At 37.3% G+C, this 23,514-nt stretch overlaps 1 protein-coding gene across 14 annotated transcripts in view; it reads right to left on the reverse strand.

Annotated features, from left to right (window-relative positions):
• LOC131429977 (leupaxin) overlaps positions 1-23,514 on the reverse strand; it is a 168,358-nt gene that overhangs the window by 42,478 nt on the left and 102,366 nt on the right. For 13 of the 14 annotated variants that reach the window (XM_058594561.1, XM_058594551.1, XM_058594550.1 and 10 more), the window contains 4 exons: positions 17,639-17,766; positions 2,892-3,114; positions 2,696-2,828; positions 2,520-2,632 (listed from right to left, as the gene is read on the reverse strand). In XM_058594561.1, coding sequence (XP_058450544.1) covers positions 2,520-2,632; positions 2,696-2,828; positions 2,892-3,114; positions 17,639-17,766 — 597 coding nt within the window. Of the gene's footprint in view, positions 1-2,519; positions 2,633-2,695; positions 2,829-2,891; positions 3,115-17,638; positions 17,767-17,932; positions 18,164-23,514 lie in introns of those variants that run through there. The other variant, XM_058594552.1, reaches the window with a different exon arrangement.

Below are 23,514 nucleotides of genomic sequence, written 5' to 3' on the forward strand. Positions count from 1 at the left end.
AAAGCACATATCTGCTTGACAGTAAACAGTACATATAAAACCATTCAGTCACACTCAATCAGTCTGGACGGAAAATTCGGTTGGCAGGAAGAAAACTTATTTAGTTTACATGGAAAACCGATTGAAAACCAACTTAATTTTTTATATTACCTTTAATGGGAAATTCTATCCTATACAGATTTCTGTTTTTACTATTCGAGTCAGCCCAGAAATTACATTATAATAAATTTTCGATTTTTTATATTGCGTAGTAAATACCTGATTGATTATGAACTAAAAACTGAAAAATGGAAGGCAGCTGGTCATAAATGAAGAATAAAGAAGTTGATTGATATTTATTTTTTTCGTGGTTTAGTTCGAACGGTTGAATTAAAAGATGGCGTCTTTGGTCATTTATTGCTTTTGAAGGATTTATTTCACGTTAACGGCCAACGTTACGAAGGTTTCATATTCAGGGCAAAAATACTACAAATATTTAGTTCGAACGGTCTCTGTTTCAAATACCTTCTTTTAATATACGTTTTGATTAAGAAGTCATTTTCCCATATTCAAACCAAACGAAAATGTCGAAGAACAAATGTTGCACTCAGCCCTGCTCTCAAATATTGAGAATATTGCGTTCTGTCGACAACACAAGCGGAACACAGTTGCTTCAAAATTGTGCTCTTTTCCCACTCGTTCGTGTTCGGTTTGAGCAGAGAAAGTATATTAGACAGTATCGAAATTCCAACGAAGCTTTACAAAAATCGATTCACAATGATAATAATGATAAAACTCGAAAATCAATTGAACTTGTCTAACCTTCGAAACGTTGGCCGCTAATGAAAAAGAAATGTTTTGACGAGAAACCAAATGACCAAAAATTGGTGGTATTTATTCGTGAAATACCAACCGATATGTTGGAGAGAGAGTGCCAAAATTGGACATTGCGCATGAGCCATCTAAAGCGGAGCAGCGGCCATCATTTGCATGAAATCATCTTCGAACAATAGATTATATTGATCGTTCTATCGATTCCAATAGAGATTTAATCAATTTTCTCAATTTTTTGTGTTATTTTTTTCAACATCAAATCCTATACCTCTTACAAAATCACCCTTTATTTGTATATGTCATTGGTTCCAAAAGCATCTTTTTGAAACTTTTCAAAACAAACAAGTCAAAATCGTGTAAAAAAATACACGAAAAATTTTTCTATTTGAGTAATTTTTGATAATAGCTTTGTAAAACATGAAAAAAGCATAAAAATTCAGAAAATATAACATAGGTTTTAGGAGACCGTTATAAGAATTTTACTCGAGTTATGGATATGGAGTTTTTTGAAAATTGGTTGTCACTACCTACACAATTAGGTGAAGATACTTAGCCCTCATATTGACCTTGCCAAAATGATATTTGTTTCTCTCTCTTTTTCGGTTATCTAGGTTTTGGCCTTAGGCTCATTCGCCTCTTCAGACCAGCAAAACTTTTTACTTGCTCTTTGGGATACTTATTTACGTTTATCGTTCCGTGCTCATGAACATTGGTTTCAATTTGAGCCGATTAGTTTGTTCCGTTTGGGTACTATAATTTTTAGTAATGTCTTCTCAAGTTAAACTCCAAAGTTGTACTAGTAGCCTCATTTGAAAGATATGCACTGATGCGCCGAAAACGAAACGTAAACATGATTAACTGCATTTAGTACAAAACGGTTAGTTATACTCAGAAACCTTCAAATGACAATTTTGACAGTTTGGTTATCCATGACTTCTCCTGATTTGATTAGAAGATTTTCAAATAAATATCTGATACCTTCTTTTCATATTTCGTCTTCGATTCATCAGTGCGTAAGGATCGCACAGTGCTTCAATTTCAAGCCCAATTCTACGCTCTTAATTAATAACATCATAAAAGCGTGATGTTCGTGCTTAAATCCTTTCAGCAAAGTTACTCCGAATGATGGGTGCTTTTGACGATTCGATTTCTATAATTATTTCTCCAAAATTGTGAAAAACACCCACCTGGGTTTGCTTACTTGCCGAATAGAATCAATCAAAATCGATATAGTAATATTCATAATCTTTCAGGGATCACCATTTCGCGGTTCAACATAAACATCTAAGCCGTTAAATAGTTCAACATAAGCTGCTAACGCACTGATGAATCGATGACGAAACATGAAAAGAAGGTATCAGATATTTTTTCGAAAATCTTCTAACCAAATTAAAAGGAGTCACGGATAACCAAACTGTCAACATTGTCATTTAAAGATCTCTTAGTATAACTAACCGTTTTGTACTAAATTTAGTTAGTCATTTTAACGTTTCGTCTTCGACTCATCAGTGCATATGAGTTCAAATGACTGGTACAACTATGTATTTGACATTGAAAAGACATTACTAAAAGTTATAGTACCCAAACGAAACAAACTAATCGGCTCAAATTGAAACCAATGTTCAAGAGTACGAAACGTTGCAGCATAAAAAAGTATTCCAAAAAGCAAGTGGAAAAATACAATTTCATATTGAATCGAAACTCACTTTGTTCCTGATAGTTGGCACTTGGCGTTCCGGTAAGCTTTTCGGTAGTAGTCTCCCGTACCGTGATTGTGACCTGCCGTCCAGGATGAGCTTGCGGATTTGGAGATTGGTTGCTAAAATAGTGAAATAGTATTCGGCTATTTTAATAGGATTAGGTTTATGCTCGAATATCTTACCCATACGGTACGGCATAAATCGGATTGGCATTTGCATTGCTAAGCTCATCTAGCAAACTGTCAACCGAGGGACGCTTGATGGTGTCGTTAATGCTGTAGGGCGAAGGACTAATCGTTCCATTGTTGGGAGTTTCTGTGAAATGTTGAATCGGGTTCGATAAACAGAATCAAACAGATATTCGACAATATTACTCACGTTTTTCCACAATATTTCCATATCGAGCACTGCTTAAATCCTGCAATAGAGAATCTAGCTCGGACAGATTTCCGGATGTTGAAGTCTGTAATTTTTGAGGCGTGCCAGATCTTGGTAGTGAATTGTTATTGTGGTGAGGCGTAGTTGATCGCGGTAAAGAACCGTTATGTCCATTGGCAGTACGACTGTCTATAACGGTTTTTGTTGTGTTCTGGTAGGTTTGCTAAAAATAAAACATTACCATGGATTAGACACGGAATAAAACAGCATAAACATTATTCATTAAAACAACAGAACCACAGCGTGAGTCATCAAGTAACGGTTTGAATTCGCAGGTGCGCTAATTAAGTACACCGTAAATGCTCGTAATTGAATCCAATAATTAAACACACCAGGGATGAAAATATCAACACACCAAATCGTAAAAATAGTTTCTACTTCTACTGAGTGTACGCAAGCATCAATTTCGTTAATGGTTCCTTATGGAACGAAACCTAACAGCGAAATTGGCGCATGAAATTGGTTTCACTCGCAGGGTGCTTGTGATATTGTGAAATCGGTCTTTCTCGCATCAATCATTCCTTACGGGATAAAACGATTGCCAAAAACGCTAAAAATAAAACTCCGATCCAGTAGATTTATGTGACCTGTTTCGTAGACATAATTTTCGGCACTTCAAAGGTTCATATGGTTTTTCTTGTTTTCGAAATTGAATCAGATCTAAATCATGCTCGGCTTGGTGACTAGACATATAATAATGAAAAACAAATCAAGAGATTTTGTGTACAGAAATCACCTTCCAATTCTATCTTTTAATTATTTCACATGTATCTATATGAAAAAAAACATTTTTAATCCACCTAGTGGTGTAATGATGCCTTTATCATATAACTTATATTTTCAAAAACATCACTAGAAGATTTTTTTTGCTTCAAACTTGAATAAAATCAAAAACTTTCTATGGGTATAAACTACCATAACCTTTTCAATTTGTTAACAGTTATGTCAAGGTAATGAGATTCGAATGTGCCAACCCAGCATGCTATACCAAATTTAACAAAGCACGCTGTGTGCTAGGAGGTGAGGTTTTCACGCACGTACCGATGCGTACCAACGTGATATAAACAGGTGGGGCAGACCACATGGCTTACTTGTGTTAGAAACCAAAACTTTGTAAATAGTTCGGTGTGACGAAAGCAAGCACGTGGTTTTTAGTTTTACTTGGCTTGCTAAAGAAAACTTAATTTCACTAACACGAACGAGTTGTGTTTGCCCCACCTTTTTCTATTACATTGGATGCGTACCGATTTTGCATCATTTTGTATGACAGTTTGAAAGTTTTGACACTCATCGCCATCTAATGTCGGAACCGAAAATCAGTATCTTTTAAGACACTGAGAGTTTTTATTTGAATAATGATTTGTGAAAATCGGTTTAACCGTTACTGAGAAATCGAAGTGAGGTCCGTTTTTTGGAGTCATTACCGATGCTTTCGGAAGCAGAAACCGGGGACTAGTAGTTCCAAAGTAGATTAATATATCGACTAACTAACAAGGTCTGCCAACTAGATGAAACTACCAGTAACTTTTAAAAAAAAAATCGCGCCATCACTTGTGAAAAAATACGCATGAAAACAAAAGTTTTTCACTTATCGCGCTGTTATACCGAAACAGAAGTCGAATCCTAAGTTATACTGTTATACGAATCCTAAGATTCGGTTTGAATGTATCAAGCCACGTATTTTTAATTATAAATGATTGAAATTTTGATTAGTAACGAGCAGTGTCCTATTGTGTCTGCTTTTATTATCTTATCATTAATCTCCGGCATATTGGATTTCCCTGTCATAGACGACGGTTTTGAAGGAGTAAACGATATATCAAAGGGAAAGCATCGCTCTGATTGGTCAATCGATGCAAAAGCGAAACTGTTGGAAGCACGCGAATTTATAAATAGAAGCGAAATTATAGTTAACGTTTCAGTCTTACTAGTCCTACATGCTAGAGGTAGGTTGTTGCTAGACAGCAAGACAAAAAGTGCCATAAAACGATTTGAAGCTTTAATTGGTATGCTCTGATCTAGTGTCATGCAAGCCCGGATGAAATTCCATGTTATGTCGTTTCGCCTGAGAAATTGACAACTTCCCGAGGTAAATTTTGAGTGCTCCAGATCAATTACTAATTTATATAAGATGAACTCGATTGATAATGAGGAAAAGTTAATCGCAGAATGGTAGAGAAACTTAACGCTATAAAAACAACTGCTTGCATACAAAACTTGAACACAAGCTTGGCGAAGAGAAGCTTAAATATCAAAATCGTATTTCAAGTATGTACAAAGATATAATTGCATACATTTGGGATATGGGTGTAATTTTGTCGGCTATAAAACAAACAATGTTCGGTGTTGATTCCTAATCAAGATCAATCTAAGCAGACTCTCGTGCAATTGCGGATTCAAAAGTGTGACGATTGATTGAACTGTTTGATTGTAGATCATTAGAAATTTTGGTTGCCTTGTTCCACAACCCCACGGGGCTGATCCTTGTAGTTTTTTATTATAGCTTTTACCTTTTTCTATGTATATAAAAATAGGTATAGAATTCGCTCAAACTTTGGAAAATTTTTCCGGGGACCGGAGGGCCGAGTGTCATATACCAATCGATTCAACTCGACAAACTGAGCGAATGTCTGTGTGTTTACAGAGAGAAGAGGCGTAGATCTCAGAGATGGTTGGGCTGACTTTGATCGGACTAGTTGTAAATGAAAGGTTTTTTTTTGTCAGCCAGAAAACTATTGTTTTCGTTGTTCAATCTGCTTTTTTACTTTCTGAGTTATACAAAGTTTTATATTAAAATTTGCAGTATTTTGACAATATCTGTCTCAATTGACCTCAAAAACGAAACAGATTCCAAAATTTAGATACTACGTTGTAATACCTATCAAACAAACCAAAGTTTGTTGAAATCCGTTCATTATTATCAGAGATATTAACATTTTTGTGCAAGTGACTTTTTCTCTATATCCCAGTAAAAAGTGTTTGTTTTAAGCGCTTCATGATAAAGCGATGTTTGGAAGCAAAGTGAAACAAAATTTTGAATACGCACTTAAAAGACTGTAGACAGTATTTAAAAGACTGTGGCAGTTTGTAGGTATGTTACCAAAATATGAATTCGCTTTTCTCTGAGTTGGATTGACGAATTTTCACAAACTCAGATTCAAACGAAGGATCTCTCTATCCTGCTATTGAATTTCACCAGCATCAAACTTCTCAGTTTACTCAGATACCGCTTACCCGATTAGATTCGAATGAAAGTCCCATATCCTGCTATTCAATTTTATCCGAATCCAACTTGCGATTCTCGAGTAAAGGAGTAAAATGCGGAAAAAAAATATAAAAAAGTAAACTCAATTTTCTCAAGGACCACTCCACCAATTTTCATAAGCTCAGACTCAAATTAAGGTCTTACAATTCAAAAAAAAAACATTTCGAAGTTTCACTGTATCGATTTTAATTGGTTCTGGGAGAAGCGAAAGATAAGAAATGATAAGACGGATAGGTATTCTAGATTGAATCAGTTTTAAATTTGGAACAGAAAAGCTAGCCTAGGCAGGCTCATATAAGTATGACCAGAAGAAAAAATTGAGTTTTACCTTCTACTTGAGGCGGTCGAGCACTAAACTCGAGTCCTCAAGTATGGTTCTTTACTATCAGATGTACACCTTTGCTTCTGCCGTTTTCCGATAGGTGGCTGTACCGGCTGAGGCTGGTCAAAATACATAGATGATAATGCCTTTGAAGTGAGTGTGTACAGTACCTAACGAATTGTCATCGCCGTTTCAGTGACAGTTGTTTTTGTTTTCATATTATTCACGCTCGAAAATGTCTGTTTATGTGTCCAATTCTCGCCATTTGCGGGAAATTTACTTTTCTGTTACAATTCGAAAAAATGCAGTTGAAGCGCATCGAATGCTCTCAGAAGCTTTCGGTGATGCTGCTCTGAGTAAAAGTACGTGTCGGGAGTGGTTTCAACGTTTTAAAAATGGTGGTTTCGATGTCGAAGACAAACATGGTGGTGGAAGAGAAAAAACCTTCAAAGATGAACAACTAGAAGCATTGCTTGATGAAGATTCGTGCCAAACCCAAGAAGAGCTTGCCGAATCGTTGGGAGTGAGTCAGCAAGCCATTTCAAAACGTCTCAAGGCCCTGGGTATGATTCAGAAAGATGGAAACTGGTTGCCGTACGAGTTGAAACCGAGGGACATCGAGCACCGTCTATTTGTATGTGAGCAACTGCTTCAAAGAAAAAATCATAAGGGGTTTTTACATCGAATCGTAACCGGTGGTTCGATACGATAATCCTAAACGCAGAAAATCATGGGGAAAGCCCGGGCATGCTACTTCGTCGAAGCCAAAACCGAATATTCACGGCGCTAAGGTGTTGATTTGTATTTTGGTGGGATCAGCTCGGTGTGATTTACTACGAGCTCTTAAAACCGGGTGAAACCATCACAGGAGATCGCTACCGAACGCAACTGATGCGCCTTAGTCGCGCGCTAAAAGAAAAGCGGCCACAATATCAAGAGCGACATGACAAAGTCATCCTTCAACACGACAATGCTCGGCCTCACGTCGCAAAAGTGGTCAAAAAGTACCTGGAAACGCTGAAATGGGAAGTCTTACCCCACCCGCCGTATTTCCCAGATGTCGCCCCTTCTGACTTTCACCTATTCCGTTCGATGGCACACGGCCTGGCAGATCAACATTTTGAATCCTTCGAAGAGTTGGAAAAATAGATTGCTTCATGGATAGCGTCAAAAGAGGACTCCTTTTTTCGAGCCGGGATCCGAAAATTGCTGGAAAGATTGGAAAAAGTTGTCGCTAGCGACGGACGATACTTTGAATAATACATCTGTAAGCACTTTTTCGCAATTAAGCTTTTAACTTTGGAAAAAAACGGCGGAAGCAAAGTTGTACACCTGATACACTGTGCTATTGACACCGGCTGGGTTTTATGCGGATTTCCAAAGCTTCGTGCACAAAAAGAAATTATGAAATTTACATGAAGTTTGGTTGAAAACCATCATCGATGCAAAATTAAATTGAACTGTATCTTACAATTAACACTTAGTTTTGCGATCAAATTATATTGAATCGTACAGAATTGTAAAGTTACTTTAGGTTCAATTTCCTGCTCCGAATATGTGCATGAAAATAGATGTAAATTCACAAAATATTTTTATCTGCATTTTTTTATTTTTATTTAATTTACGCGCTTTTTACTTAAATTTTCGAAGTCATCCTAGTTTTCTTGTTTTGTCTTAGAAATGCATGAAACGTTCAAACCTGTTATCGTTATTCCGAAAAAATTTTTAATCAACATTTAAAAAAAAAAATTTTTTGATATTACACCAAATCTGCGTTTATAAGACATTTGGCATAAAAAAATCGATTTCGAAAATCTCAAGTAGCAAAGTTGATTTTTTCTCAAAACAATTGTTTGAGATTACATTAAATTTCTAACACATATTTAGTTTTGCGGGTTTGTTTTACGAGAATTTAAGAAGTATTTTTTAAGCGATACGTATCCCCCGCGTAAAAAAAAGACCTCAGTGTATTCCCTTCATGTTTGAATACCAGCTTCATTCGCTTTGGCATTGAAGACGAAACGTAAAGAATCCAAATCTAGTTACAGATAATGGTAGCTGTTTGAAAGACAGTTGTCCGATATACTAAATGAATAAATACATTTTCATTTAATGTTCTACTTATCCGTGAGCTCAGCAACCTAAGCGAAAACGATAAGTACTGTTTCGTGTCCTGAAACTAATCGAAGGATCAACTATTTACATAATCAGTTCTCTATCTTTTTTCCGACAAAGTCAACAACAAAATTTTCCCGTGAATCAACCGGCCCCAATCCGGGCCATCCGTCAGCTAGTCGGCGAATTCAACCTTTTGCGCAACCATAAACGTGTCATCGATCATAGGTTGAAGTAAGCTCGTTTGTGGACTCACAGCAGATCGAGCCGTACAATGATCGTAGCAAGTGTCACTGGCACTTCATTAAATGTTTGTTTTTATATCTACACGATCTTATGTTTATATGGTTCATCACGTGGCGGTTTGTTTGTAAACTTCAAGATAGCAAAGGAATGCAATTTAGATCACACAAGTGCTAAAATGAGAGCAACTTTGGGAGACACGTTGGTTGTGGTCACTTCACTTAGCACCGTACGAATACGTAATTGTATCCGCATGATTGGAACATTCGGATGTGATTTGTATTATGTATTATGTCGAAAATGTCACGTTGTTTCATTAAAATCTAGCGAAGTTAAGAAAACCTCAGGGCCAGATTGACCTCACAGAATCTAATCTGTACAATTGAATTATATTTGAAGTTCAATATTATAATCTAAAACAAACTAAATTGATAACAATTGACTTGACGACTGATCAGATAAAAGTTTCGAGGAATTGATTAATCAATATAAATCAGTTTAGATCCTACCTATATTATGGGGGACTGGAACCAACGATAGACAGTGATTTACAAACAAAAATTTCTGAGATTTAACAACACGCTTGTTTCATTACTCTTATTGGTGAATTTGTGTCCTTCACTACTCTTCTTTTCATACGGATTTCCGAAGTTACGCAGTTTTTTATCAATGCAAATTTTCGATGTCATGCGTTTTCGTTGTTGTTGTTGCATTGCGTTGTGACAAGAACATTGATAAATTACACACTAATATCATCATGCTTGACTAATAAGTGTTTCTTATAAAATGATACTGGGAATCGATGTTGATATTTCACCTACTTTGCAGAAGGGCGATGACTCATCTGACTCTTCAACAGGTGGAACTGATGATTTGCACAAGTTTGAGGTCTGCGACGACGACATAAGGTATAGCATCTATATGTGTTCAAGCACGTTTATACGAACAGGAATGGAGAATTTTAGATATTTACACATTATTACACGATGCCGCTTGCCGCTGATAATTGATCGTTGATCAAAACATAAACCTTTTCAATCGATCATGCGACATAGAATGAAGAATTGTATCAAATCCTGTCTAAAACACGTTATACACAGATAAAAATATTTTGTGAATTTACATCTATTTTTATGAACATATTTGGAGTAGACAATTAAACATAAAGTTAGTTTACAACTCTGTACTTTTCAATATAATTTAATCGCAAAATTAAGCGTTAATTGAAAGATGCAGTTCTATTGATTGAAAGCGAAATTTGCGTGCATCAAATTTTGTGTTGCAAATGAATTTAAGTGTTCCGAAACGTCGAAAATGTTAGAAAAGGCCTTTGGTGAATCGTGTTTAGGAGAAACATAGACATACGAGTGGTAGAAACGCTTCAAAGGTGGTTGTACAAGCTTGGATTATGATGAGATCCCTGGCCGCCCAACAACATCTGCAACTGAAGAAAACATTGAATCGGCGAAGCAAATCGTGTTGCAAAATCGTTCTGTACCGGTTAGAGAGATTGTTGTGTTGTTGGGAATCTCTTATGGATCAGCCGAACACATTTTAACTGATGTTTTGGGTTTGAAACGCGTCGCTTCTCGGCTGGTGCCAAAATTGCTGAATTTCACGATAATGCGCCGGCTCACACAGCGTTGGTTGTGTCGCAGTTTTTGGCCAAAAACTCAACCAATATCATCAACCGAGCACCGTACTCTCCAGATATGGCCCCGTGTGACTTTTTCCTCTTCTCCAGACTCGAATTGCCATTGCGGGGAACGCGTTTTGAGACCATAGAGACCATAAAAGAGAATTCGTTGCGTGAACTAAAGGCCATACCTTCGGCGGCCTATAAAACTTGTATGGAAAATTGGATCAAGCGTTCGCATGCATGTATTGCCGCAGGAGGAGAGTACTTTGAAGGCGATAATAAAGAAATTTATTAAAAATCGAAATTTTGCGTTTTACCTTTCTCATATAGAAAGGTTATGCAATCACTTGAAAAACCGACTAGTGAAAATTGGCCCGGAGGGCCAAGTGTCATATACAATTCGGCTCAGTTCATCGAGCTGAGCAATATCTGTGTGTGTACGTGTGTGTGTGTATGTGTCAAATAATCTCACTAGGTTTTCTCGGAGATGGCTGAACCGATTTTGACAAACTTAGATTCAAATGAAAGGTCTCGTGGTCCCATACGGAATGCTGAATTTCATCCGGATCCGACTTCCGGTTCCGGAGTTATAGAGTAAAGTGTGTTCAATATTCTACACCGTCACTTAAACCGGCGAAACAAACAACGTAAAAAAATTTCTAAACTGGTCTCAAAACTACACAAAACGATAGTCATCATCAGTAGGCAACTACACAAACCGATTCCGGCTATCCTGGTCCCCGGTATCCGGTTCCGGAAGTACCGGAAGTAGTGGTCATATATACCAAAATGGATCTCACTCACTTTTCTCAGCGATGGTTTGACCGATTTCCACAAACTTATATTCAAATGAAAGGTCTTCCGGTCCCATATGGAATTCCTGAATTTCATCCGGATCCGACTTCCGGTTCCGGAGTTATAGGGTAAAGTGTGTTCAATATTGTACACCGTCACTTAAACTTGCGGAACAAAAACCGTATAAAATGTTATCTACTGGACTCTAAACCGTTATTCCCAATCTTAGGGTCAATTGAAAAGTTTTATGGTCCTACCAAAAATTACTGCATATTTTCGGATAGAACAAACATTTAAATCGTCATTTAGAGTTTGATTATACCGGTTCTCGGGTTCCGGTGCCGGAAGTGCATATAATAGTGAACCCACTTCGTTTTCTTAAGGATGACCTACGCAATCAAAGCACTGTTTTATTCTGTATGTTATACTAGTTAATGCACAAACAATCTCTTGGTTTCTTTCAAAAATCGAAGAGAAAAATTTTGACTAGAATACCATAATATTGTATGTACATGAGAAAGGCATCATTACACCACTAGGTGGATTGAAACAGGTTTTTTAATAAAATTCCGGTTCTTTTTTGATCATAAGGTACACAACCCGAGTTATGCGACTTCATCAGGGAATCCCCAACACTCAATTCTCTAAAAAATCACGCTGCTAAAAACGGGAAAGTATACATTTATAAGTAGGACATTTTCTAAAAAACGTCAAAGTTTCAAAAATGTGAAATATTTTCATATTCTGTAGTAACTTTCCAGAGCTAAAAATGCGAATGAGTAATGTCACAAACATAACTGGAGGACGCGAATACGAATAAAACTGGCATGCTAGTTGATTGTGTGAATTTTGTAACTTTAATTCGTTCGCTCCAGAATTGTAACGGTATATCTTTACTAAAATACACAGCTCGAAAAAATCTTGTGATTTTACATCTTATAACTTGCACATAAATGGATCGTCGCATTTCACACAAATTTATACTCAAGAACATGTAAAATTGTGTGAATTGAAAATTACATGGCTTGAATCGAATGAAATAAAAAACAAAAGAACGATAGCAACAACGCGACTTGAACCGAGAAACAATAATTCACAAAGCACGTCAGTTAATCGACAGAACCACAGAAGAACATATCTGCTTGATAATTAATTGATACATATAAATCCTACATTTGGTAACCGAGTGCAAATTACACTCGGAGGCTGTATATCACGATAAATCACCAAGAGTGTCGAGTCCTATCAATAATCCACGAATTTCGTAGCTGGGCAGCAAGTAAGGGTTATTCCACGGGAGCTGACGAATCTGTGCTGTACTGATTCTATTAGGTGGGCACCGTTAAGGTAACATGGGTTCCATATCGTAGAGCGTTCTACGAATCATTGCTTATAACTTGAGTAATAGCTTGAGATGATCAGCGAAAAATAAGCGTGGACATTACAAAGCAAGATTCACAGCGTTGAAGTACAGGAGGTAGAGCATAGGTCCAAGACCTTGCCTTGTGGAATCCCAGATGGACCGATAACCGATTTGAATATAGTCATTTATCTTGATTACTAGTCGGCAATTGTTGAGGTATGAACGAAACCAACTAGCGACTGTAATGACGTGGTTAATTTTATCAAAGGCAGTGGAAAGGTCCGTCTAGTACGTCAGTTTGTACGACGCTGTACATAGCATTCGTCACAAACATAGTGAAGGATAAGAGATTGGAAGTGAAGTTTTCAAAATCGCTCAAGATATCGATCTTTTTTCTTAATGGGGTTCTAAATGCTTAGCATCACTCGTGGAATAACCAGAAAAATTATCAGAAAGTACGACTTCTCGATAATAAACTCTTCGCTGATTTCTAATCAGTTTTATTTCCGAATAGCCCAACTAGTTCATCAGAAACCCTTCTACAATTGATCTGGATCTAAAAGATTTTAAGTAAACGGATTACTGAATCATCTACCAATAATATTCAGGATTTTAAATAAAGCAACGGTTAATTCAATAAGTTCTATTTTCTATCAGCTTAGAACTAATCGTCTAGGATAAAGATCTCATACCGGAAGCAATGTAAACCCTGAAATTGTTTTGGGAAATTCGGCTGATATCGATACAGCAATAGGTTGTTTACATCAGTGTTGGTAGTTGCCGATGATTTGGCAGAAAGCGGCTCGATATTTTTCTACATTGTATACAACATTTTCAATCTGGTAAATGATGCTACAATGATGATGCTTTTCCCAGTGTTTCTGCAGAAAGGGTATGAACATTTCAAACATGTTTTGAAGAAAATACTTACTATTAGTCTTGCGACAGGATATATTCCAAGAGCCTGGCAGGAAATAATTGTCAAATTTATTCCCAAAATCGGTCGCGACACTTATGAGGAAGCGAAGAGTTTCAAGCCTATCAGTCTTAGCTCATTTCTTCTTAAAACAGTCGAACGCATAGTCGATCACTTAGTAATCGATTTCTTTGTTCATCGCTTCGGCAAGCAGAGATTAGAAAGCTGAGTATCTGTGGGTGTCCTCAAGGTGGTGTATTATTCCCACTTTTATGGAACCTAGTCGCTGATGGTTTGTTAAGGAAACTTAATAACCTTGGATTTCCGACTTATGGTTTTGCCGACGATTATCATATATTGATGACCGGTATAAGCATTAACACTCTCTTCGATTTAATGCAACAGGCCCTGCGATCTGTTGAACAATGGTGTTGTCAGGTTGGATTATCTGTAAATCCGGGCAAAACATCAATGGTGATTTTCACTCATCGTAGGATAATCACAGGAGCTTGTCCGTTGCAGTTTTTTGGTTTAGAGGTCACTGTGGTCGATCAAGTTAAATACGACGGGGTTATTCTTGACTCAAAACTGAATTGGTCTGCCCACATTGACTTCAAGATTAAAAGAGCTTGCATGGCTTTCGGCTTTTGAAAAATCATGAGGACTCAAACCCAGATACATTCATTGGATCTACACAACTATTGTTAGACCAATTTTAGCATATGGTTGCGTTGTATGGTGACAGAAAGGAAAAGTTGCGATAGCTCAGTCAAAGCTAAATCATCTCCAAAGGATGATCCTAATGGCGATGACAGGAGCATTCACGACAACTCCTACTGCTGCTCTAGACTATGCTACTAGCCACACTCGCTTGTGGTCTCAAATGGTTACCTAGGATGAGTATTTACTCGCTCCTAGTGACCTAACTCTCACATGCAGTTTTCCTTTCAAAACATTCAATGTGAGCTATCCTCTTCGTGAGAAATGGTTGTCTGGTTGTCTGGAACGACAACTTGATGAACACATAGTTTGTTATACGGACGGTTCTCTGTTGAATGGTCGTGCTGGTGCTGGTGTCTACTGTCGTGAAATGAGGCTAGAGCAGTCTCATTCACTTGGTAGATACTGTACTGTGCTCCAAGCAGAAATCTACGCGATTCTGTGTGGAATACAATCGGCACTTCAGCAGAGAATCTGTGGTAAACGAATTTATTTTTGTTCCGACAGTCAGGCAGCTTTAAAAGCACTCAGTTCGAATGATTCACGGTCGAATCTAGTGATCGCATGTCGAACTCAAATTGAAGACCTCAGCATTTCGAATGCTGTTTACTTCCGGCCATTCTGGTATTACTGGAAATGAATGGGCTGATGATTTGGCTAGAGCTGGTGCAACGAATGATTTCATTCGTTTTTTTAGCAGATTTAAATCTGAAAATGTCAAAGTGTCAAGTGTTTTCCAAGCATAATTGCAGTATTCTGGTCAGAGCTCTGACTGGACATTGCAAACTCAATTATCACATGGCTACTATTCAACGTGCTGAGTATTATTCGTGTGACTTGTGTGAATGCGATTACGGTACTTCATATCATCTGATATGTAACTGTCCCGCATTGACGTAACTACGTATCCGGGATTTTGGTTCTCCATTCATGATTGAGTCTCTGTATGCAGAGCTAACACTAAAGGATATTCTCTCGTTTCTCATCCAATGTGGTAAGGAGCTATAGTCAGAAGGGTTCTTCGTTCTTCCTGGAGTGTATGAATCCTTTCTGTATTCACCTTAAATAGGGTTTAGCAGATTGTTTGGCATCCTTAATGGGGTACCGAATTTACTTCTGCTCGTAAAAAGCAAAGTCCTGGCAATACATTCCTTTTGTGGAATTTGGCCTTTCTGTTTCAAACAGACTTCGCAGCCGATTCTTAGTGTACAGAATCATTGCATGGCTAGTACTATGGACCCTACTGACACTAAGAATCCTTCCAGGTCGGGGCTCGAACATACGACAACTGGCTTGTAAGACCAGCGTCGACTTCTGCTCGTACATACTGTGAATCGTTCTGCATTCTTCCGGGAGTGCAGAATGGTGTCGCTTTTGTAAAATATCTAAATCATATCGGGGGTTGGAGGTTTTATTATCGTTCATCAGAAAGAATGCACATAGTAACAAACCTAAATAGGTTTTACAGCAGACAGTTCGGGACCTCGTAGATGTTCAGAATTTACTTCTGCTTCCACTAAATGTGATCCCCAGCAGGTTGTTCAGCATCCCTTAGGAGTGCAGAATTTACTTCTGCTTTTTGTGTTTTTGTGTCGTCAATTTTCTCCATCCTCCTAGTCCAAACTTTACCATTTCCCTTCAATCCTTCCCTCTTATATATCGGGAAAATGATGCTAAAAACGAATTGATGGCAAGACACAAATCTCCAAATATCAAGGGGAACGTGCTATTTGAGCCAAATTGTTCTGATTCCTGAAGATTACAACACAAGTATTGTCTCAAGATGACATTACTGAGACAAATTATAAAGAAATTAAGACAATCATTAGCCCACTCAAAAACATGAAGGCTCCTAAGAATTTTTCATAATTTTATTAAGCATGTTACCTGATATTTCTTTTGCAATCATATTATGCAAACTTATTCTGAAATTTAACAGAAATCCAGCAAAAGCATCCGTTCGATGTGCTGTTGTTGATAACAACTAAGAAATACTTTCTGATCCATTAACAATTGCTGAGAAACCCTTACAATTGTTAAACGAAACATTGGTTCTCCAATGGATTGTGTACCATGAAACCTGTGTGGGACAATACGATGTTTCAAAACTTTTACTGAACTTCTCACTTAAACACAAAATGGAGTATTGCCTCCAACTTTTCGTTTGTTCAATCAGGAAAATCATGATTTACTAAGATGAAGGCTAGTAAATTTTTTCCCGGATTTGCATTAATATTTCCGACTTTTTCCCGGTTTTCCCAATGAAACGAAATTCCCGACTTTTTCCTGGTTTTCCCGGTCACTTGCCACCCTGCGATTTTCTCAGTCACTTGCCATCTTGCAATTTGTTCTGATTCCTGATGAGTCGAATAGTTTATAACACTATGGATCTCCAAAGCTCCGTTCGAAAGTCATCGTGCTTGCCGAGAAAGTTGAAGTAAGGATTAGCATCCTTACTTAGCAACACTACTTCGTGCGAAGTTTCCGGGCGCGAGTTTTCGCAGTGATGTTTTGCTTTACTTTTCAATATAGCACTTTTTACACTCTAAACGCTTCATAATTTTCTGCACAAAACCGACTAACATCTTGAACTTTTTAGCGACATCTCGAACTAAAATGTTTGGATGGTTCTTGAGCTCTTACATCACTTTTCTGATCATTTCACTGTCTATTGAACCACTTTTATGGTCACTGCCTTCCTTCTTTCCTTCCTTCCAGCACTCAGGCGCTCCTTGAAGGTGTCTATTACACGAAACACACCTGTATTTACAATTCCAATCTTCATAGCGATCCATCAGTAAATCAGTGGCCCATGGATTTTGATCAAGCACAACATTTTTCATAGAAAATTTCTACTGTGTAAATAACAATGGAACATGACAGATCTAAACAATACACTATGAATATGATTTACTCAAGTTTTCAGTTTTTTACACTTTTACGGATCATAAGCTACAATAGATTTTCGATGTGCTTCCTTCGAATACACTCTTTATCCTCTTCTCATGGGTATTACATTCGCACTGAAGAGAAAATGATTAAATTTAAATACAAGAATCTACTCAAAAATAGTTTCCCGCTTAAAGAAACCTCTACCATGTCAAATCATATATAAGCACCGTTGGTTAGAGTGATATTTGCTATCTATGTATAATGCATTGTCTTAGAGTATAAGATAAAAATTGGTTACTTCTTTTCGAATTTTCGCGTCGCAATAACAGAAATATTATTCTCTTGTCGTAATCCGTTACTAGCAGGTCGAGTAATTTGTAAAATAATGTTAATCTTATGAACGTAAAAAGCACTTACCGGACTGGGAGTTTGCTTATTTCGGACTCCATTCAAACTGCCGTAACCAGGAACAGATGATCCGCCACCACCACCAACATGTTGATTATGTCCTGGCACTGTATTTTGGAGATCAGCAAGTAGGGCGTCTGGAACAAAACAAAAACAGTCAAACAAACACGAAATCAATCAGCTGGCTCGAAACATGTTATCTACAGTATCAGTTCGTTCTGCCGTGGTAATGACTAATCAGTCTACTCGAAGGTAAACGCGAAATGAGTCACTCAGAATAATTTGGCATTCGCTTAACTTTACCTAGAAAATCTTGACAATTTTCCGCAACACTTTCATATGTTAAAACTTCAGTCTCGGACATTCTCAATAGTATCGGATAAAATCATAAAAGATAAACCAGAGGGACTGCACTTCCGTTCCGGTAGTAAGAATTAAACTACTTTCGCTCCCTTCGACGCGGTATTGACGCGTTTATCGCTGCTAAACGACTAAACAAGACACTAGACTCATATCGCACACGTTTTTTTCTCCAGTACCGAGAGCGACCACTGGCCCAGCAGGAAAAAAAATCCAAGAAAGCAAACCAGGCAGATTGGTAAATACGACGCGAGTGAGCTGTTTGCTCTCTTTCGCTCGGCATCGTGTCCGGAGGTTACCTATCTCGTGGTGTCTCTAATGATTGCTGGCAAAATATGATGACGAATGAGCTCCATAAAATACAACAACCGCAACGACGAAACCACGATGACGCCCGTGACAGCGATTAATGACGAGGGCATGTAACCGCTTGACGAAAGTGCAATTTCGACGTGTGCCGGAAAGCAGGCAATCCGCAAGAGCATTGCGCGAGTGATTGACCAGCGACCGAAGGGTGATTGAAAATTGACGAGTTCGGGATATTTTTCTGTGTAATCCATCTCGGTTCTGATTGAAAATTAGAGGTGTCTTCTCGAGTATGGAAATGTGAGATTGGTGGATCATTTAGTATGCTTCTACCGAATCATAATGAGTAGAGTCAACTTCACGCCTACATAGTGTTTTTGTTCAAAAAGGGTTACTTTGAAACCAAAAAACTCCGAAGTGTTCACAATAACCAACACAGGGAAATTAATCCGAAATAATGACATTGTATCGAAACTGTCAACAACGTCCACACAATATCCATTAAGTCGTGCTAACAATGCTGCCACCTTCAAAAAAATAATAAAATTTTAAATCGCTTGGTAAAGATTCAAACATTTACCGATCAGCCTACCAATAAGCTTGAATATTGACAATGGCACATATATGAAATGGTACGTTTATATGCCCAATTTTGTTCGAAATTTTTTAAAATTGCCACAACCTTACTATAGTGACGGTAGTAAATTACAGACAGATTACAGGTTTCTAATTAGAACTTTATTACCCTTTTTATGATATAATTTGTAGAATTTCATCTCAATCTATGATCTGTTCTGAAAGAGTAAATGCAACTCGGATGCCGAGTCGCATACAGTCTTCCCGTAATTATCAGAGAAAAACAAACAATTTTTTGCATTTTGAAATCTCTCCTTAGTCGGGAGACACTCTCTTCTCGGCATTTATCATGCGGAAGAAAAAAAAAATCACCGAGTCAAGAAATGGGAACGTAAACACTCGTAAATTCAAAAGTGGTCTTTTATTCCGATTCTCGAACTCTTCCATGACGGATTTGACAGGCCAGTGGATTATTCATCAATTTTCGCAATAACATTTTCGATCGAGAAAGTGCTGATGGAACCGATGTGTCTTGCATCCAAATGGTTTATTCGGACTTGAGTTGGAAGAGCAACTTGGTTTTGAAATGATCCTCAGTTGATTTTGTTAATTTGAAATAATACGTGAGCAGAGCAGTGAAGGATTTTAAATTTCGAAAAAAGTAGCACAAATGGCACATGCCTGAAATAATCAGAAACTTGAACTGAATAAGCAATTTTTCAAAGTTTCACTAAGATTCATTCCGAAGGTTACATGGAACCGTTAATATTGAGTCAAGTTGTGTTCTTCTGGTATAGAGCCAAATAAAGTAATATATAATCAAACCTTAATTTACGGAATCTTTTCTCACGCAGTATTCGATTTACGTAAATTTTTTAACGAACCAAACCCCAAATAACGTAATCTTTCTCTACGAAGTAAATTTCAAATAACGTAAACTTTTTTTTACGAATCTACTTCGTAAAAAGAGGCTTACGCATATTGTGAAAATTTGTGCTACACAGAAAAAAAAATTGTTATTTATATGACATGTAAATCAACAGTAAGATGAAATAGACATAAGTTGAATCTAAAATTTGATTTAAAACCATGATTGATGTAAAATTAAATTGGATTGCATAGATTTTCCAATGAACAAGACTGTATATTAAAAAATGCTCAGAACTTGAGCTTGAGCTTGACCACCCCTGGTTGCTACTCCGTTACTGATCGGAATTAGCTGAAATTGTACAGGGAGTTTTTAGATGATCCGACCTGGGACTGGTAAATCATCCTTCAATGTACATCTTCTGGTAACCCCAGAAATCATTGATCAGTACCGGCGCCGGCCAGGCCCGAACGTAGATCGTCTAAGGAATGGGAAGGGATGTTAGTCCAACACTTGTTGTTACTAGAGGCCGTATATACTACTGCGCACTCCACAAGTGTCACGGGAGAAGGATATTTGTTATTAAAAATTTCAGTATTGGTATTATTCGCGCGCGACTCAGTATGTTCCGGTTTCAAGATGCTCGGATGCACCACTAAACTCACTGACTTCCCGAGTGAAGGTTTCAACAATATCCTATATTGAAGTCCCGGGAAGTCTTGATTCACAGCTCTTATTCGAGGAAACTGAAGAAAAATTTGCAATACTATCGCGTAAAGAATAAAAACTTCCCTATTTTTTATAAATGAAACTACGTGATACAAAATAAATGAGTAAACAGGATTTAGACAAAAAAGTTGATTCATTGCATTGAAATATTCTAAACAGTCATTATAAAATCATTTTAAATCACCAAACAAAGGTCAACAGATTTCACACGCGTCTTGATTCTTTATTATTTCCGCAGTATTATTTTAATTATTTATTAAAATTATTTATTGGTTATATTGGTTGATCTGGGCAGCCGGCTACAGAGAAAAATATTAATTTATTGTTTGAAATATTAATATCAAGTGCTTTTCTACTATGTATTCAATATACCGATATATGTTATCTCTATTATTAACTTTGTAATATAAACGGATTTGCGCAATGGTTGATTTTTATCATTCAATTTATAATCCAGAAAGATTCCAGATCAATAACATGGAAGAAGAAATCATTCCTAATAAAACTTTTCTCCGAAGCTAGACGGAAATTGATAGGTTGAATAAAGAGATAATTCAGTAAAATAGAGTAATCAGAAGTGAAACATGGAAAATATCTTATAACTGAAAAGAAAAAGAAACTCCTGCAATTGTCGCCTTTTACGACATGGAAGCAGGAACCCAGTGGATCTATTCTTGGTTCATTTTTTTCCGCCAGATTCCACACGGAATCTAGGCTGGTACAGTCCGGAGAAAGCTAATAGGTACTATCAATCTCCTAGTGGACCCCAGCCCCTTGTAAAAGGTGATTTTTTTGAGGTTAGGATTTTCATGCATTAGTATTTGCTCAGATTTTTTGAGGTTATGATTTTCATGCATTATTATTTGCTCAGTATGCTCTGACATTTCATCATGAATAGACTTACTAACGAGCAACGCTTGCAAATCAGTGAATGGGCCCTAGAAAAGTTGGCAGAAAATCCGCTTTTTTATCGACAAATTTTGTTCAGCGATGAGGCTCATTTCTGGTTGAATGGCTACGTAAATAAGCAAAATTGCCGCATTTGGAGTGAAGAGCAACCAGAAGCCGTTCAAGAACTGCCCATGCATCCCGAAAAATGCACTGTTTGGTGTGGTTTGTACGCTGGTGGAATCATTGGACCGTATTTTTTCAAAGATGCTGTTGGACGCAACGTTACAGTGAATGGCGATCGCTATCGTTCGATGCTAACAAACTTTTTGTTGCCAAAAATGGAAGAACTGAACTTGGTTGACATGTGGTTTCAACAAGATGGCGCTACATGCCACACAGCTCGCGATTCTATGGCCATTTTGAGGGAAAACTTCGGAGAACAATTCATCTCAAGAAATGGACCGGTAAGTTGGCCACCAAGATCATGCGATTTGACGCCTTTAGACTATTTTTTGTGGGGCTACGTCAAGTCTAAAGTCTACAGAAATAAGCCAGTAACTATTCCAGCTTTGGAAGACAACATTTCCGAAGAAATTCGGGCTATTCCGGCCGAAATGCTCGAAAAAGTTGCCCAAAATTGGACTTTCCGAATGGACCACCTAAGACGCAGCCGCGGTCAACATTTAAATGAAATTATCTTCAAAAAGTAAATGTCATGTACCAATCTAACGTTTAAAATAAAGAACCGATGAGATTTTGCAAATTTAGTGCGTTTTATTGTTTAAAAAAGTTCTCAAGCTCTTAAAAAATCACCCGTTATATTAAAAAAATGCTCAGAACTGTAAAGTAACTTTCCATAGAATTGCCTGCTCGAAATATGTGCATAATTATTGATGTAAATTCACAAAATATTTTTATCTGTGTACGGCCACATTCTAATGCTGTACACACCAAAAACATTTGAATTTTACAGGCGACTTATAAGATGTTATTCATAAAGACCTACTTTGCCAAACAACGAAAAATTTCATTTCTAATGACTTGGTTTCAGATTAACTTGAATTTTACTGGTTCCGACTTTAACTTGTATTCTGCTAGCATGTGCCACTGTATGAATTTAAATGCACGTTTTACCAGCAAAGCAGATGTGTGCTTCGGTGGCTCAGTCGATTAACATACGTACTTTGTGATCGAATAATTCTCGGTTCAAGGCGCGCGGGGGTCGCTATTAGTATTCATTTTTCATTTCATGTCATGGAACTTTAGACACAATATTAAATGTTCTTCCACGTAAATTTGCGTGAACTGAAAATAGTTTTCAATCGATTCAGAATTAAAGATGGCGACCTCCGGTTTATTGTTACACTTATTACGCGGAGGATATGTTCCGCATAAAAAACGTGTAAATTCGGAAATCCGCGTAAAAAAAATCGCGTAACTTTGGAAATCCGCGTAAAAACCGCAGAACTTAAGAAATTTTTTTTCGATGCCAAATATCTGAGAAATGCATGAAACGTCCAGATCTGGTGTAATCTCAACAAATTTTTTTTTTGAAAACATCGACTCTGGGACTTTGAGACCGAGACCGCGTAGCTTCGGAAATCCGGATAGGAAAAACCGCAAAACGGAAGATTTTCTTTTGTTTGGTGCCAAATGGCTTAGAAATGCATGAAACGCAGAGATCTGGTGTAATCTTAATGTAAGTTTTTTCTACATTTACATCCCAGGTGTACCGGAATTAAGTGAGCGTTAAGATACAAACGTGTAGATAGTGAATATTTGGTGAGATCGAGCAATAATTTTGCTTTTGGTTGGTTGGTATAATATCTGCCCAACATAATCAATATACACCAAATCATCGAACAAACATCATATTTTTTCGTTTCGTTCGTGTTTGATTTTGATGTGAAAAATCAACAACGTGAAACGCCATTAAAAAAGTTTGTGTTAGATTATTGTAATACTTTTAGTCAAAAGAAAACAAGTACGGATCGTTAGAAGATATGGGAAAAGTTTCAGAGTGTGGCAAATCGGTGCCATATGAATTGAATGAAAGACAGATGGAAAACCGAGAAAAAGAAAACACTAGAGAAACTTTACTTTAAAGACACGAGAGAAAATTATTTTTGCATCGAATTGTCACTGGTGATGAAAA

This window comes from Malaya genurostris, chromosome 2, assembly GCF_030247185.1.
Source record: "Malaya genurostris strain Urasoe2022 chromosome 2, Malgen_1.1, whole genome shotgun sequence".
NCBI lineage: Eukaryota > Metazoa > Arthropoda > Insecta > Diptera > Culicidae > Malaya > Malaya genurostris.